This window comes from Diplodia corticola (genome assembly GCF_001883845.1).
Source record: "Diplodia corticola strain CBS 112549 chromosome Unknown scaffold49, whole genome shotgun sequence".
Classification (NCBI taxonomy): Eukaryota; Fungi; Ascomycota; class Dothideomycetes; order Botryosphaeriales; family Botryosphaeriaceae; genus Diplodia; species Diplodia corticola.
In genome coordinates, this window is record NW_017971528.1 from 62,440 (window position 1) to 76,802 (window position 14,363).

General features: G+C 57.2%; 4 protein-coding genes across 4 annotated transcripts; 2 read left to right on the plus strand and 2 right to left on the minus strand.

Annotated features, from left to right (window-relative positions):
* Positions 1-150: 150 nt before the first annotated feature.
* Positions 151-2,231, minus strand: BKCO1_4900016 (sentrin sumo-specific protease; the record flags this gene model as incomplete). Its single annotated transcript, XM_020276527.1, has 3 exons — positions 151-515; positions 792-2,088; positions 2,148-2,231. The coding sequence occupies 3 exons, from the start codon at positions 2,229-2,231 to the stop codon at positions 151-153; spliced, it is 1,746 nt and encodes a 581-aa protein (XP_020127656.1).
* A 2,371-nt stretch (positions 2,232-4,602) lies between these two features.
* BKCO1_4900017 (conserved glutamic acid rich protein) lies at positions 4,603-6,569 on the plus strand (the record flags this gene model as incomplete). The annotated part of the gene is made up of 4 exons (XM_020276528.1): positions 4,603-5,590; positions 5,642-5,732; positions 5,781-6,321; positions 6,378-6,569. The coding sequence occupies 4 exons, from the start codon at positions 4,603-4,605 to the stop codon at positions 6,567-6,569; spliced, it is 1,812 nt and encodes a 603-aa protein (XP_020127655.1).
* Positions 6,570-8,509: 1,940 nt separating this feature from the next.
* Positions 8,510-11,009, minus strand: BKCO1_4900018 (polyubiquitin binding protein; the record flags this gene model as incomplete). The annotated part of the gene is made up of 3 exons (XM_020276529.1): positions 8,510-10,362; positions 10,444-10,897; positions 10,962-11,009. The coding sequence occupies 3 exons, from the start codon at positions 11,007-11,009 to the stop codon at positions 8,510-8,512; spliced, it is 2,355 nt and encodes a 784-aa protein (XP_020127660.1).
* Positions 11,010-12,287: 1,278 nt separating this feature from the next.
* Positions 12,288-13,742, plus strand: BKCO1_4900019 (btb poz-like protein; the record flags this gene model as incomplete). Its single annotated transcript, XM_020276530.1, has 4 exons — positions 12,288-12,373; positions 12,435-12,628; positions 12,685-13,135; positions 13,460-13,742. The coding sequence occupies 4 exons, from the start codon at positions 12,288-12,290 to the stop codon at positions 13,740-13,742; spliced, it is 1,014 nt and encodes a 337-aa protein (XP_020127659.1).
* Positions 13,743-14,363: the final 621 nt, after the last annotated feature.

Below are 14,363 nucleotides of genomic sequence, written 5' to 3' on the forward strand. Positions count from 1 at the left end.
CCAGAAAGATTCCCACAAGAATTCAATCTCATCTCTCCATAATTCACAACGCCAGGAAGAAAAGGCCGCACATATCCACTTATCCCCGTTCAGAGATCTGTATGGTGGATCAAATATACGTCTCCCTCCTCCGAGAACCTCTGTCTGCGCTTAGACATGCTCGCTCATGGACACCACCAATGAAATCGTCCGTTCATCAATGACTGCGTCCCTCAACCACCACGGATCGAGTATCTCGAGGTCGCTCGAGTTGAATAGATGATTGAAAAGGCCGATCCGTGTCACCAGATAGACTGTCAGGTCCGCGTTGATCAGTTTTTTATGGTGCTCGCTCGTCAGTTCCTCTTCAGGCGTGTTCATGATCCTATCATTGATCCGTTCTCGCAGGAGTTTCTTGGTGAGCTCCTGTGCCGTCCACTCGATCCGGGCCTGGACTTTTATTGCGAAGTTGAGCGGCCGCGAATGGTCGTATATCGTGATGAGATCCTTGAATTTAATGGATAGTTTTACAATACCTGACTCCATTGCGGTGTCAGCGCTTCCACCTTGTCGCAACTTTTGCTGTTGCTAGCGCCGCTGTTGCCCCTGTGTTTCGACACTTGGCAGATTTGGCAGCGGATGAGTGCAGGAAGGTGTGATTCCATGAAATTTGTGATCTTCGTCCCCTCCGTCAGAGCTTTGATGGTGTCCAGAAGGTCTTTGCTGTAAGGGGGTTTCGTGGATTGCTTTCCCCGCATCTGAGCCTTCAATTTCTGTAATAAGGTTATTGGCTGCTGCTGCTACGGGCCTACTTCCATGTTCCTTCCCGGTACCGCTGTTCGCCCTGGTTGAGGCTGCTCTTTCTCGCATCCGGCTATTGTCGCCATGTAGTACTGCCTGATCAACAAGGCTATCCGTGAGACCAGCTAACCTGCCAGGTGGGATGCGGAGTACAACAACCTTTGATGCGCCATTGCTTGTGGTGTTGTTGTCATGATTGTCGAGATTTTCAGCGATGGGCTGGGCCTCTTCGAAAGGCACGCCACTCATCAACGGCTCATTGTACCTGGTGAAGAAGTCTTTGAGGCGTGTTATGTCGTGCATCATCTGGATCTCGGGCCAGTAGCTCACTTTGTCGAGACCAACTCTATTTAGAGTAGGCGGCGTTAAGGGACCGTCGTTGGTGTCCTCTTTCATGCAGAAATGTGAGACTTTCTTGCCTTTACCGAACTGTACCGAGACTTTGTTCGTTCTTCCCCCCTGGTCGAGCTTCCACCTATCGAGCGACTTCTGTCGATTTAGGTGGCCTACTTCGAATCGGTTTCGGTAAGGGTCAGGCAACTGATGGGCGACGAAGAATTTGTAGGCTCGCTCAACAGTCTCTGCATCCAAGGACTCCGGTTCAAGCACAATCGGATTATCCGTAGAACCAGAGGATCCGTTGGATGGGGGGATGATGCTGAACTCGGGGAGCTTCTTCCGGGTGTGATGGCCTTGGCTGATCGAATGTGATGTTCGAGGGGCCGCGGGCTCTGGTCCGCGAGGCAGGTCTGTTGCGATCGTTTTTGCCCGTTTCCTTTGTTCCGGTATGCCCGATTCGCCTGTGAGCGGCCGCTTCGATATCGGGTATTTTGAAAGTGTGCGACAGCTGGTCTGCTGGGATTGGTCATTTGAAGACGTGTTTGCAGCGAAGACAGGAAGTGGACGTTCTCCTTCAGGATAATGTGTCGGGTTGGCGTTCGTGTTGGCTCCAGGTGGGATGGACGCAGTCATCGCACGTCTCAGAGAAGAGCTTGCTTCTGTTTCTATAGACGTCTCCAGATTATGATACGGATTCTGCCCGACAGACTGTGATGGAGGAAGGGGAGGTGAACGTTCTTGCTCACTGATAGGCGTTCTTGGTATTTGCGGAGGCGGGTTGTCGCTTTTCGGAATAAAGCATACATAATACGCCGTCGACTCTGAGGACACCATATTCAACCTCATAAATGTGTTGAAGCTGATGGGAAGGACATCGTTTGACTTCGTGCACTTCTTCGCCCAATGGATGTGAAGATCGAAATGCTTGGAGGGCTTTGCGTAAGCCCCTCTAATGAAGTTTTCAAGGTTCTGACGTGACGCAAATGAAGTCAGTACGTTGGCGATGAATGAGGCCAGGGCTAGCTTACCTCGAAGCTGTTCTTAAGCAAAGAATCGTGGACCTTGTGTACTTGTCCGCCTGAGGCAACAGTGTCGATGACGAAAAGGCCCATTGGTGAGGTGGTTATTTGGTATAGAACAGGTGAGCCAGGTTGAGAAAGCCGTTGATGAGGGTGAAAAGTATGGACGAGGGCGAGAGAGCCTCGTGGAAGGCTAGCGTTGGGTGCACGATGCGGCGAGGAAGGTGCGGCGAGAACGGGAAGGCGCAGACAAACGATGGTGGGCGAGCATCGCTGCCAGGTACGGCTGACGGTCTCGGTGCAAGAGGTATTGGACGTAGACAGCTGGCTTTAGCGGCACCGTGTACGTCATATACAGGCTGCTTGCGATCCAACATGTTCACGGTGTGATGGATGAAGAAGTCAAGGTTGGACGCGGGTGATATGGGCATTTTCACTGCCATGGCGCACCGAGTATGAGTAGGATTTCTGGACGCTCATGCATAGACTGAATACAAGTACCTGCTTCCAGGCTCTTGCTTTGATTACCTACGTAGAAAGGCCTGTGGAAACAACATCCATCTACGCTTGGAGGGGTTCTCCCATTGCTTGCGTAGGTGGGTTGAGATTTTCTGCAACCCACTGTGCAGTGGCGGGTGAGCCTAAAGAACTGAGGCGTGAAGGAGGAGCCGTCATTATGCGTGTCACACGCCACGGGGAGCGGCGTGTCAAGAGGGCGGAGGTCATGTGCAGCTACCATTCGTCCAGTGCATAGACAGATACGTACCTTGGCCGTAGCTCTTTAGCGGACAGCACCGGCGCATTGCTCCAGAAACACCACGGACCAATGCAGAGCTACATGTCTACCAGCATCAGAGCCCATGCGACGAACGCTGCCTTTCTGTGCGCACAGTAAAAGACGTGACAGGCGGGGTTTGCGCTGATACGTGAACTTCATGTCGGTTGGCTGTCCGCTCACCGGCACTACGGCAGGCAGCAGCGCCCGAAGCTGAGACAGACAGCTGCAGCCCGCCGCGCTCACTGCGTTGGCACGAGCCCAAGCGGTACCTTGCCGGTCTCTTGCTGGCCATCCGAAAAATCATGCTGCCCTAAGTTCGGGTACCGACGGATTGCTGAGTATAAGGCTCGCTGTGAGACCGTTTATCCGACGATTGGAAGACAGAGGAACCATTTGAAACGCCTTTCGTGGAGACGCCTGAAGAAACAGCAAGAACCGAACACTGTGTACAGTTCTCGTTGGTCCTGTATGACCCAGCGACGCCTGGTTCCGACACGCCGGTCTGTACAGAATTCGCCAACTCGTCGACTTTGTTGCAACCTTTAGCAAACCAACACTGGGCTTTGTATTTCGCTCACGTTGAATCGGATGCGATCGGCGGGCGGGCGAATCAGCGGGCAGCGCATGCGAGTCAACGGGCAGGGCTCGTGGGGATCAGCGCTGGTATCTGGGCCGGCGAGACACAGGACGCGAAAGGGTCGGGCAGAGCAGCAGCGGGCGGCTTCCATGATCTCGTGCAACTCCCTGGACGGGGCCGATTCGCGAAACAGGGACGAGGCCTGGACCGGCAACCCTATAAGAGGCGGTCGCAGCAGCCGGGCAGCGTGGCATGATGCGGAGATGAAGACGGCTAGCCGGCGAGAGGCTGGTTTGCCTGCATGACGTCGTCATCGCGCAGATGGGCCCTCACCGCAGACTGCGCCTGTTCTGCCTCCCTCACCGGCCTGGTGCCCGGGCACAGTCACATGCGGGGGGGAATGCTGCAACTTATCTCTGGCAGCGGCTCGCTTCGCAGGAAGCCATTGAAACAATGGACGGGTCGCGCGCGGGCGGGCGGCGGGCCCTGCGACGGCTACCTGGAAATCCCAGCTGCAACCAGGCGCGAAACGGCAACGGTGCGTTGGGCACACAGCGGGAGTGCTAGGCTGATCCAAGGGCACACGACGCAGGGCTGTCGCTGCCCGTCGCAGGCAAGCCGGCGGCGAGCAGACGCCCAAGACGGCAGCGCAGTGCACCCTGTCGAAGCTCCGGCGGCCTCGTCTGGACGTGTGGATGCAGCGTCGGGCAAGCGAGGGGCCAGCCGGCCAGGCGGGGCGAGGCGATGCGATGCCATTGATGGCGGAGCAGGAGGCTGCAGGCTGCTGGCCTGGAGAGGCCGGGCGCGTGCAGGTGTGAAGCCTGAAGCTGGCAGCAAGCCCGTGCCAGCCACGAGCGCAGAAAACGTCATCTTTAAGCCCTCGCCCACCTCCTCCGAACCTGCACCTCTTCCTACTCCGGGACCCGCCTTTAAGCTACGGGCTGCGTTCATCGCCCGCCAGCTCACACTGCCCATCTCCGCATCCTCAACCTCCTTGACGCCTTGTGCCTTCTCCACACTCTTGCAGCTCGACGCCCAGCCGCCTGGCCCCGCGGCCGACCATCGCTTGATCCGCCCGCCCGCCGATCCCCCTCACCGAATCCACCGTCATGGGGTCCCGCCGCGCATATCCCACCGCCGAGCTCTACGACGACCGCGAACGCGATTTCTACGCCGGCGGCGGCCGACGCAGCCAAAGAGACTACGACGAGCTGGATGCTGAGATCCGCCGCCCACGCTCCGAGTACGGCGTACGTCGCCCCGGTCCGCAGCCTGAGTTCCTCCGCGAGGACTATGGCCGCACCTCCGCCGGCCCGCTGGTCGTCTCCGATCGTCGCAGCGTGAGAGAAGACGACTGGAGCCCGCCTCCCCCGAAACCGCGCAAGGACATCGAGCGCGACGAGATCATCATACGCGACAGGAAGTCGGAGCGCCCTCCGCCCAGTCGTTCCAGCCAGGCCGACCGTGATGACTTCATGTACCGCCGCGGCGACCCTTCTCCCCCGAAGCCCCGTCCCGTCGAGCGTGAAGAGATTGTGTTCAGACATGAGGAGCGCTCGCCTCCAGGCCGGCCCAAGCCGCGTGATCGCGAGCGTGAGCGTGAGGAAATCATCTTCAGACACGAGGAGCGCTCGCCCCCGCCCGCGAGGCCGCGGCCGCGTGAGGTAGAGCGCGAGGAAATCGTCTTTCGTCGCGGCGAGGGTGCACGCTCCAGGCCTCCGCCCAGCGAGGTGGATCGTGAGGAGATCAGGATAAGGCGCAACGAGGGCCCTCCGTCGCATCGGCCTCGTGAAATGGAGAGAGAGGAGATCAGCATCCGCAGGTCCGAATCTGAAGGACCATCTCGTCACAGGTCACACTCCCGCCCCGGCGACCTGATCGCACGCGAGAAGGAAGAGTTCGTGATCAGGAGACGTCCGCCCCCTCCTCCTTCCCCACCGCAAGAGAAGCAGCAGGAGATCATCATCAGGCGGACGGAGAGGTCGCCCAGTCCCGAGTCGCTCCCTTCACCTCCTCCTCCGCCCCCGCCTCCGGAACCAATCATGAGGCCGCCGATCGTTCAAGAGATCATAACACATCATCGTCACATCGATCATGGTAAGCCATCTAAAAATATGCTCATCGCCGAAATTGGCTAAAATAGTGCAGGCGTCGAACGTGCACGCTCACCCAGTCCTCCCCCTCCTCCGCCGTCCCCGCCCAAGGACGAGACTCTTGAAATCTCCATTCGCAACCGACGGTAAGACTTCACGCTCCCTTTGCACCGTCAGTGCTAACTTACGCTCAGTGGAGAGAATGGGAGGTATGAAGAAGATATCACTTTTGAGCGTGATGTTCGAGAACGTAAGGCACCAGCCGATGACTTCCAAATCAGTCGACGCCGCTCCGTCAGCGTGCCTCGCAGGAAGCATGCAGATGACTGGGACGTTGATGGTGAAGCCGATTTCTACAACCGCAAAGCCATGGAACGGGCTCACATGGGAGAAGCCCACAACGGTGCAACCAAGGATTGGGCCATCGTCGATGTCCCTCCGGGGACGAATCGAGTTCGCATGGAAGGTGCGGGAGGCGGCGCTCAAGAAGTCACTTGGCAACGTTACAACGGCGTCCGTCGGTCCAAGTTTCTCTCCGACGACCGTGAATATGCGTCCGACTGGGGCGCGCCAGCGCAGGCGCCACCACCACTACCGGCACCATCAAAGTCCAGGCCTCCGGACATGTGGACAGAGATCACTAAAGACCTGGTGTTGAAGGAAGCGATCGACTCGATGGGTTACGATTACGAAGAAACCGATTACTTCTTCTACGTGATGGATTATCTGCGCTACGTTCGTCATCACCATAAATCTCCCTGCTTTGAGCTTACTGCTAACTGTTTCAACAGGAGGATGTCCTTCATCTGGTCGAAATCTCGGACGACATTCGCCGAGAGCGCAGACATCGCATCCGAGAGATTGAGTATGAGCGCAAGAAACTTGAAGCCCCACCGCCAAAGAAGGAATACGACTACTACGAGCGCGAAGTCATCTACGAGCGAGAACGGGAGCGAGACGACCGCCGCGGTCGGTACCGGTAAACACGCGAACGTTGCCAATACTGCGATCACAGTTCACCTGTACTTGTTCGACACCACTGGCCTTCGGATGGCCAACGCTTGGGAATGTCTCGACATGCACCGACTTCTCTAGACCCAGGGCGTACTGATATTCTCCCACCGATTCTGGCGCGAAAGCCATGACTTTGAACCGGCTCTCGCATCCAGTTCGGCTATCCCATTAGACATGCTTGGCGTGCCGTACCGTGCGGATTCTTTTGCTCTTGTTCTTACCGTGTGGTTCTTCTTGCACCTTAAGCGACAAACCTGAACTGAGAATACAAAAAGCCTGCTGCTCCAGCGGTCAAGACAGCCCAAGATACCACACACCCCACGATAACGACATTAACGACCTTTCATAATGAAACACGGGAAAATCTCTGGCGGGACGAATCTTCTTTGCAAGCGGATCGAAAAGAACGGAATGGGCAAGCTAAACGGCAACACTTTTCGGGAATTCGTGCTGGCAGGCGATGTAACGGGAAGGGGTTTTTTGTTGCTTCTCAACTGCTGGCTTTCTGAAGACCTGTTTTTTTCTTCTTCATTTTTGCTTTCTGTCTGCAACTTCTTCGCATTACCTTTCTGCATCGGGCGGGCAGCAGTGATAAAGAAAGCTAAGGCAAAGTTGAGGTATGATTTTTTTTTCTTCTTCTTTTTCCCGTTTGTGGGATTTAACTTTTTCACTTTTCCTTTTCCTTTACGCTCTATCATAGCCAGCAGGACAGCTTTATACAGCTTGCTTTTTCCTATTGATGGCTAATTTCCCGATATTCGCTGCCGTGCTCTGTGTCCCGAGTGTATGTGTGTCACCAAAGGCTGCAATCCCGACACCTCTTGTGAGTCTTTCCCAGTCAACAGCATGGATAGCTGGGTCAAACAGACTCTCCAACATACCCGTGACCTCCCACTTCATTCATGATTGGAAGAGAGTCAGCTGCCCTCCCCATCATGAGTGGCTTGTCACGCCCGCACACCGCATTTCCACGCCTCTCGGTCCGCCTCTCTCCCATACACACACAGATCCAACATCTCATCTAGAAGAAAAGACGCGAGATACTTGATACACATGAGTCCGGAGAAACACGGCGCCAGCTTTCCACTTTCGTGGCGGATGCGGCAGTCGCTATGAGGAATTCCTCCTCCGACCTATCTGCCTACCTACCTTCGACCATCATCACATCGCCTCCCCCTTCTTCTTTCTCATTGCTCCATAGAACCTCAAGGCAGAGAACTCACCCCCATCCACAAACACAGATACCGCTCCCCGACAGACTTAGAAATAGATTCTATGAGTGAGATTTTCTGTAGACTTTCTTACAGACGAGACACTGGTATCAACATCGGGAGAGCGTTTGGGACAGTCCAGTTGAGTTAAAGGGATAGAGGGGAGGGTGTATGTGTGCGTAGGAGTGCAGTTGTATTTACGTCAATTAGTCAACACGAATGATGGACAGCAGATCTCTATCTCTCAATTTTCCTCTACGGATCGCACTAAAACTAGAGAGAGCAGAGAAGGCTGGAAAGTGCCTGCCTTCTTCCCGGGGAAAGCGCTCTCCATCGCTACACTCCTTTCTTGCTTGCTTTGGACCTACTTACGCCTCCTCTCGCTGATGCTTGAGAAACAATGATGGTGTAGTTATAATGAAAGAAGGGAACGGGGAGAAATATTGCCCTGTTGTGATTCTTTATCATGGACTTGGGGAGAGCGGAAGAGTGAGAGCCTACAATTTGCCCTCCAAAGAAGGCAAGTGTGAAGGGCGAAGGAAGAAAGGAACATCCAACTACCATCCCCCCACCAAAGTGCAAAGATGATAGTAGTTGGTTCCTATATTCCCCTTCACCACGGAGTTGTCTATTCCGGCAATCCACGAGCGGTAAGCCTAGTCCTTGATAATATGTGCAGGTCGTTCGAGCGGCAAGGATCATGCGGCAGTAGACGACACAGAAGCGAGCTCATCCCGCATCTCCGTCACTACCGACTTGACTCTCTCCTCCTTGCTGATCTGCTGTGCACGCACAAGCGCTTTCTCAAAGTCAAAAACTTCTTGGGCTGCCGCGCGGAAGTCTTCTCCAAGAGAGAGCAGTGTACCGGCACCGACGAGAGCGCGGTACATAGCCTCGGGCTCCTCCACCGTGTTGATGATGTTAGTCAAATCATCAAGCAGCGTCAGGGCTCGATCAGCATTGTGGCTGGGTGATGTGAGAAGGACTGCACAATTGATGTACAGAGTAGTTATGGCCACGATCAAGTTGCGGTTACTGAGGTGCGAGTGGATGAATGGTTGGATGAGAGGATGAAGCACCTCGAACGTGCCGTCCATGATGGTCCGGCCTTCCTCCGTGCTGAACAAGTTCGCGAAGACACGGACACCAAGCATTACGTTGTTGGGCGGTGAGTCGGGAGCGAACACGCCGGCATCCCGAAGTAGATGTACGATTGTGGTATCTCCAGAACTGGTATGCGTGGCAGTAGTTGCTGATGCTGCAGCGAGAAGACGGAGAAGATCGAGACCAGGGAGTCGTTTATCGGACGGCCACGTCGTCGCGATCTTCACAGCGACGTCAATGCCAGCTGTAGAGGCAGCCTTCGCAGTCGATGCCTGTTGTAGCTGTCTACAAACAGCGGAAAGAGTTGCCAGGTCGCTCTCGTTGAGAGAGAGATCCTTAGAACCTTGGTCGAGAAGCTGTTGGTTCAGCTCTTTGATTTTCTTCTCGATGATGGCTAGATTGCCCGAGTCAATCTTGAGGTATGTGGTCTGCGGCAGAAGCTTGGGCTTCGAGGCAGCGGAGGTATTGCCAGGCGTAGCTGAGCCTACTTCACCCGGACGGTACCTCGACTCAGTGCCCCACGGATCGGAACCTGGGGGTTGAGTAGCACCCGAAGACTGTCCTAAAGTGGCGCCTTGGGTGTTCGTGACGATGAAGTTCGTAACCTGATCCAGATAAGAAATTGGAAGCTTGTTGTCCTCAATGAACTTTCGCGCCGTTTCATACGGGTTGCTGGACAGGTTGTACGGAAGTTTCAGCGGAGGCTTTCCGTCCTCGATGTCAACATCAAAGACGTAATCGTAGTCCTTGCCGTTGAAGGTGATCTTCTTTCCGCTACTGCCAACAGCGTCGACAACCGTACCAACGTTGATCCATTGCGAGGCAGCCGTGGACCATGTGTATGCTGCAACGTTTCCGTTGTCCTCCCTTATCATTTGAACCTGGCCCTCCTTTGTGCCAGACTTGGAGGTCAAGAACTCAGGGCCCGGAAGCTGCTCCTTGTTGATATTTCCGACCTGTTGTTGGGGAATGGCAGAGCCCTTGACGGCGTCGTCGAATTCCTTGATAGCGCTGGCTTCGGCCTGGCGATCTTGAGCCCGACTGAAGACACGGACAGTGCGGTCGCTGGCTCCGGTGGCGATGTCTCCGTTTTGCTGACAAACAGCCACCGACCACACCGAGATTGCAGGGTGTGTGATGGTCTGCACACATTCGGTGCCCTTCCATATTCTCACGGTCCGGTCCTCCGAGGAGCTGACGAGTTCACCGGTGGGCAGTGTCGCAAGTGCATAAATGAAGTTCTCGTGTCCGAAAAGCTCCGCAACCTGTTGTCCTTCGATGGTCCACAGTCGGATCACACCGTCGTTCCCGGCAGATGCAAACTGTGCGCCGAAGGGGTGACCTTCAGGCAGCCTGCATAAAGCTCGAACGACGTCAGGGCCGCCCTGTATGGATCGGAGAAGCTTGCCATCGATCGTGAAGAATCGGATCTGCTTATCGGCGCAACCTGATGTCAGAGGCGGGGGTCAGTCGGTAGCCGCGTTACACAAATCGCCGTTCCAACACCACTTCCTGGGGAATGGCGTACCGGTGATGACGATCTTGCGGTCGTAGGCAAGGACTGCCCAGACGCTGGCGGTATGGCCGCGTAGCACGGTCGAGGCCTCCCAGTTGCCAACCTGCCATATGCGCGCCTCAGTGTCCCAGCTGCCGCTTACAATTGTACGACCATCCTCGGCCACATCCAATGCGCACACATTGCTCTGGTGGCCCAGCAGAAGAGCTTCGGCGTTGTCTTGCGGCGTCTTCGAAGGCTGCCGGACCTCAATGATGGTGTCCTTGCCTCCGGCTACTATCAGGCCATCGGGGTAGCTGGATGAAGGGGGGACGTAGGCAACGGAGTTGACGAAAGCCGTGCCGTGCGAGGCCAGGGTGCAGTCGTAGGTAGGCGGGGAGTTGGAGAGGAGCTTCCACACCCGCACGGTGGCATCTCTAGACGCGGAGAGAACGAAGCTGGGGTCCGGGAAGGCGACGCTGCGGACCTGGGGGGCTCTGGTTTAGCATTGAAGTGCGACAGCTGCACCGAAGCTGAAGGGGGGTGCTCACGTCGTCCTCGTGGCCCGGCAGCTGGGCGGACAGCTTGAAGTCGCCCATGGGTGCAGCGGAAGCTGGGCCAATGATTTGGGGCGCTGGCGGCGGGCGGGAGAAATGATGAGGCCCGAGAGGGAGACAGCTGCAGCGCAGGATCGGAGGCCAGACGCGGTGTCAGCTGGATGAGAGGGTGCGATTAGGTGTGTGCTCGCGGGCAGCTCTGGCGACGTTCTGACGTCCTTGGCCCGTGTCGTCGAGCCATCACGTGTGGCAGGCACAACCCCGCGGTCGGGTGGCGGCGGCCACGTCTTTTGGCGCGAGACGACACTTGGGGTGCTGGGGGCTCTGACGCGGCGACTGCGCCCGCCCAACCACCCCTCTTGGCCACGCGCTCGCGGCTGGGCTCTCATCACCCTTCGCCCGCACGAGCGCTCGGCTCCGAACAGCGTGCAGCTCTGGGCCCTGGGAGGCGGTGCGGGCTGCTGCCGCTGTCTCTGCCGGGATGCCGCTGCCGCGCCGCTTCTGCAGCGTTCCCGAGCAAGGCTGGCCGTTTCCAAGCAGTGGCGGCGGCAAGGCTCACACAAGCCGCGACCATGTCTCCAGCCGCAGGCGGTACGCGCGGATGCTGCACACGCGCGGAGGTATCCAGACGGTGGCTTGCGCCAGCGACTGGGCCAGCCGCCAGCCCTGCGACCGCCTCCGGCACCTGACAGACGTGCGGCCAAGGGTGAAGGTAGGTGCCGTTCTGTTCCCGCCGTCCCACAGCATGCCCGCCCGCCGGTGATTGTCGCGTTACAGGCTTACTGCCTGTATCGCCTGACCACGCAACCCCAAGCTCGGCCTATGTCACGCCGCCCAGTTCATTGCGCAAGCTAGCTGCGCCCGCCAAGAGGGGCTCGGTGTGTGATGGTGTTTGCAAATAAGAAGCACGAAGCGCTGCTCCGCTGGCCGGTTGGTAGACCGCTTGGATCAGCATCAGCAAGTGAACAGCTATATAGCGTCTTCAGCTCCTGCCCGCATCTTTCCAGCTCTACCAGTTCCAGCCTGCACACCTCCTGTCTTCGGCGTCGCCAAGAGTGCCACTGCGCCGTTATTCGGTCTCCTGTGGTTTTGCCTGATTGAACCGCTCAAGCCACCACTGGTCCTTGGGCATACAGGCGGTGCCACTTAGCTTCCTCCAGCTCCCCCTGCGACCCTGTCGATCCTGCCGCCCAGTCTGGAAGTGCAGCTGTTGGCCACATGGTCGGAATAGATATATCAAGGGCTCCCGCGCAGCGGCCCTTCTGCAATTCAAACTCCCCCCGGGACTCCCAAACACACTTCAACTTCTATACTCCCCCAATGCCTTCCATTCAGCAACCCCCCGCGCTCAAACTCGACACCAAGATGGATGCGCCCAACGCAGAGCTCCTCACCGCATTCGCCTCGTATGCTGCCCCCATTGCCAATTACCGTTGACGAGCACGACGACTGACTACTTGGCTCCAGACTTTTCTCCTCGGGGAAATACTCAGACCTCACTGTGCAATGCGGCGAGAGAAGCTGGGCGGTCCACAAGGCGGTCATCTGCTCGCGGTCAGAATTCTTTGACGGAGCATGCAGCCTTCCGTTCAAGGAGTCGTCGACAGGGGTCATCGACCTCAGTGAAGACGACCCTGAGGCGGTGGAGCACATGATTAACTGTATGCATGAAGATGGTGTAGGCACAAGCGAGGCGGGCAGCTAACGTGGACGCTAGACTTCTACCACCTCGACTACCTTTCGAAATCGCCGAAGTCGCGGCGAGCAACACAGCCGTCGTCTCCGGCGTCCGGGCCTCGCGCGCGGGCCCAGCAGCTCAGCGCCAACGCGGCGGTACGAATGCCGGGGAAGCTGGACCTGGCCCTGGTCGAAGATCCGCTGCTAGCGCAGGCGCACGCGCAATCCGTGCCCAGTGCGATCAGCGCGACCGAGATCCCGTCGAACGCTCCCGCGTCACCGCTGCTCACCCCGCCCCACACTAATGACCGCATCGACTACTTTTCCTCCATCGACGCGAAGCTGCCCCTGTCGCCCGTCGATGCCCAGGGTCTTGACGACGATCGCCTGGACTACAGCTCGTACGAGAGTGAGAGCGAAGATGAGGCCGGCTCAGACGACGCGCCCTCGCACCTCATCGCTCACGCCAAAGTCTACGCCATCGCTGAAAAGTAAGCTCATTCTTTGTCTTGTGATGGACTGCCCCCCTCTGCCCAATTGCGCGCGCCCAGGCCCTGCGTCTGACTGCACGCCTGCCATGCCCAGCGTCATGAAACGCTCACCCCCGCTATTCGCGCGCCCGCTGCTAGCTGCAGTCATCTTTTATGCCGGACTCGGAAACTCCTTGCCCCACCGTCAATCACGTCCCAAGCTGCCTCAACCCAACATTCCTTTAAGCCTTTGAGCCAACGAGCGCCCTGCAACCCACAAAAAAAGCAAACGCTGTCGTTCACTCTCTGACGTTCCGTGGCTAACCTGACCCCCGCTCGTCGTAGATACGCCATCACCGGCCTCAAATCCCTCGCCCGCCGCAAGTACGCAGGCCAGCTGTTCGACGACAACCATTGGTCCTCGCGGACCGCCGACTTCGCCGAGTCGATGATCGAGGTCTACGAGAGCACCGTGGACACGGACCGCGGCCTCCGCGACCTCGTCATCCAAGCCTTCCGCGAGCACCCCGAGCTCGCCCGCAGCAAGGACGTCGAGCTAGTCGTGCGAGACACCCCCGGCGCCGCCTGGGAGCTGTTCAGGCTCGGCTGGGGCCTGCCAATCTGCTAGAGTACCACCGCCCACCATTCGCCTCCCTCCCCCACGCCACGCACATACGCATGCCATACCGTTCTTTCGCTCCGGCAGTTCCTCCCCGACCGATCGTTGAGGGAAAATGCCAAGGCGGAGAGCTGCAGATGTGGGGGGGGAGGGTGGTTTGCCAAATCGTCGCAGACCCGAAAACTGCAAACGCGATCGGACCCCTGCAAAAAGACACTCTCGGATGTATCGAAGCGGAAGTCCGCCGCCGACACATGCGACATGCAGGGCAAAGACAAAGCTGCAGGTGGAGGTGAATGATGGCAGTGGTGGCGAGACGCGCGGGTGCGTTGTGCTGCGCACACGTCGCTTGCGCGTTCCGCTTCCATTCGCGTCAATGGGATTGTCAATTTGTTGTCGTGTAAGGCGACACAACGGCGTTGCGCGGCGTTTTACAGGTGTCTTCTCTTTGTTTATGCAGATGTGGCGGCTTCCTCCCCGGACCCCTGATGCTCGTTACGATTTGTAGTAGTAGAGACGCACAGCGAGATTGCTTTGATTATTTTCCTTTTCCTTTTCTTTTCCGCGGAGAGCAAAAGAAACCCGGAGAAACGGCGTTCATGCACAATGCGGGTTTGCGAAGAACTCCTT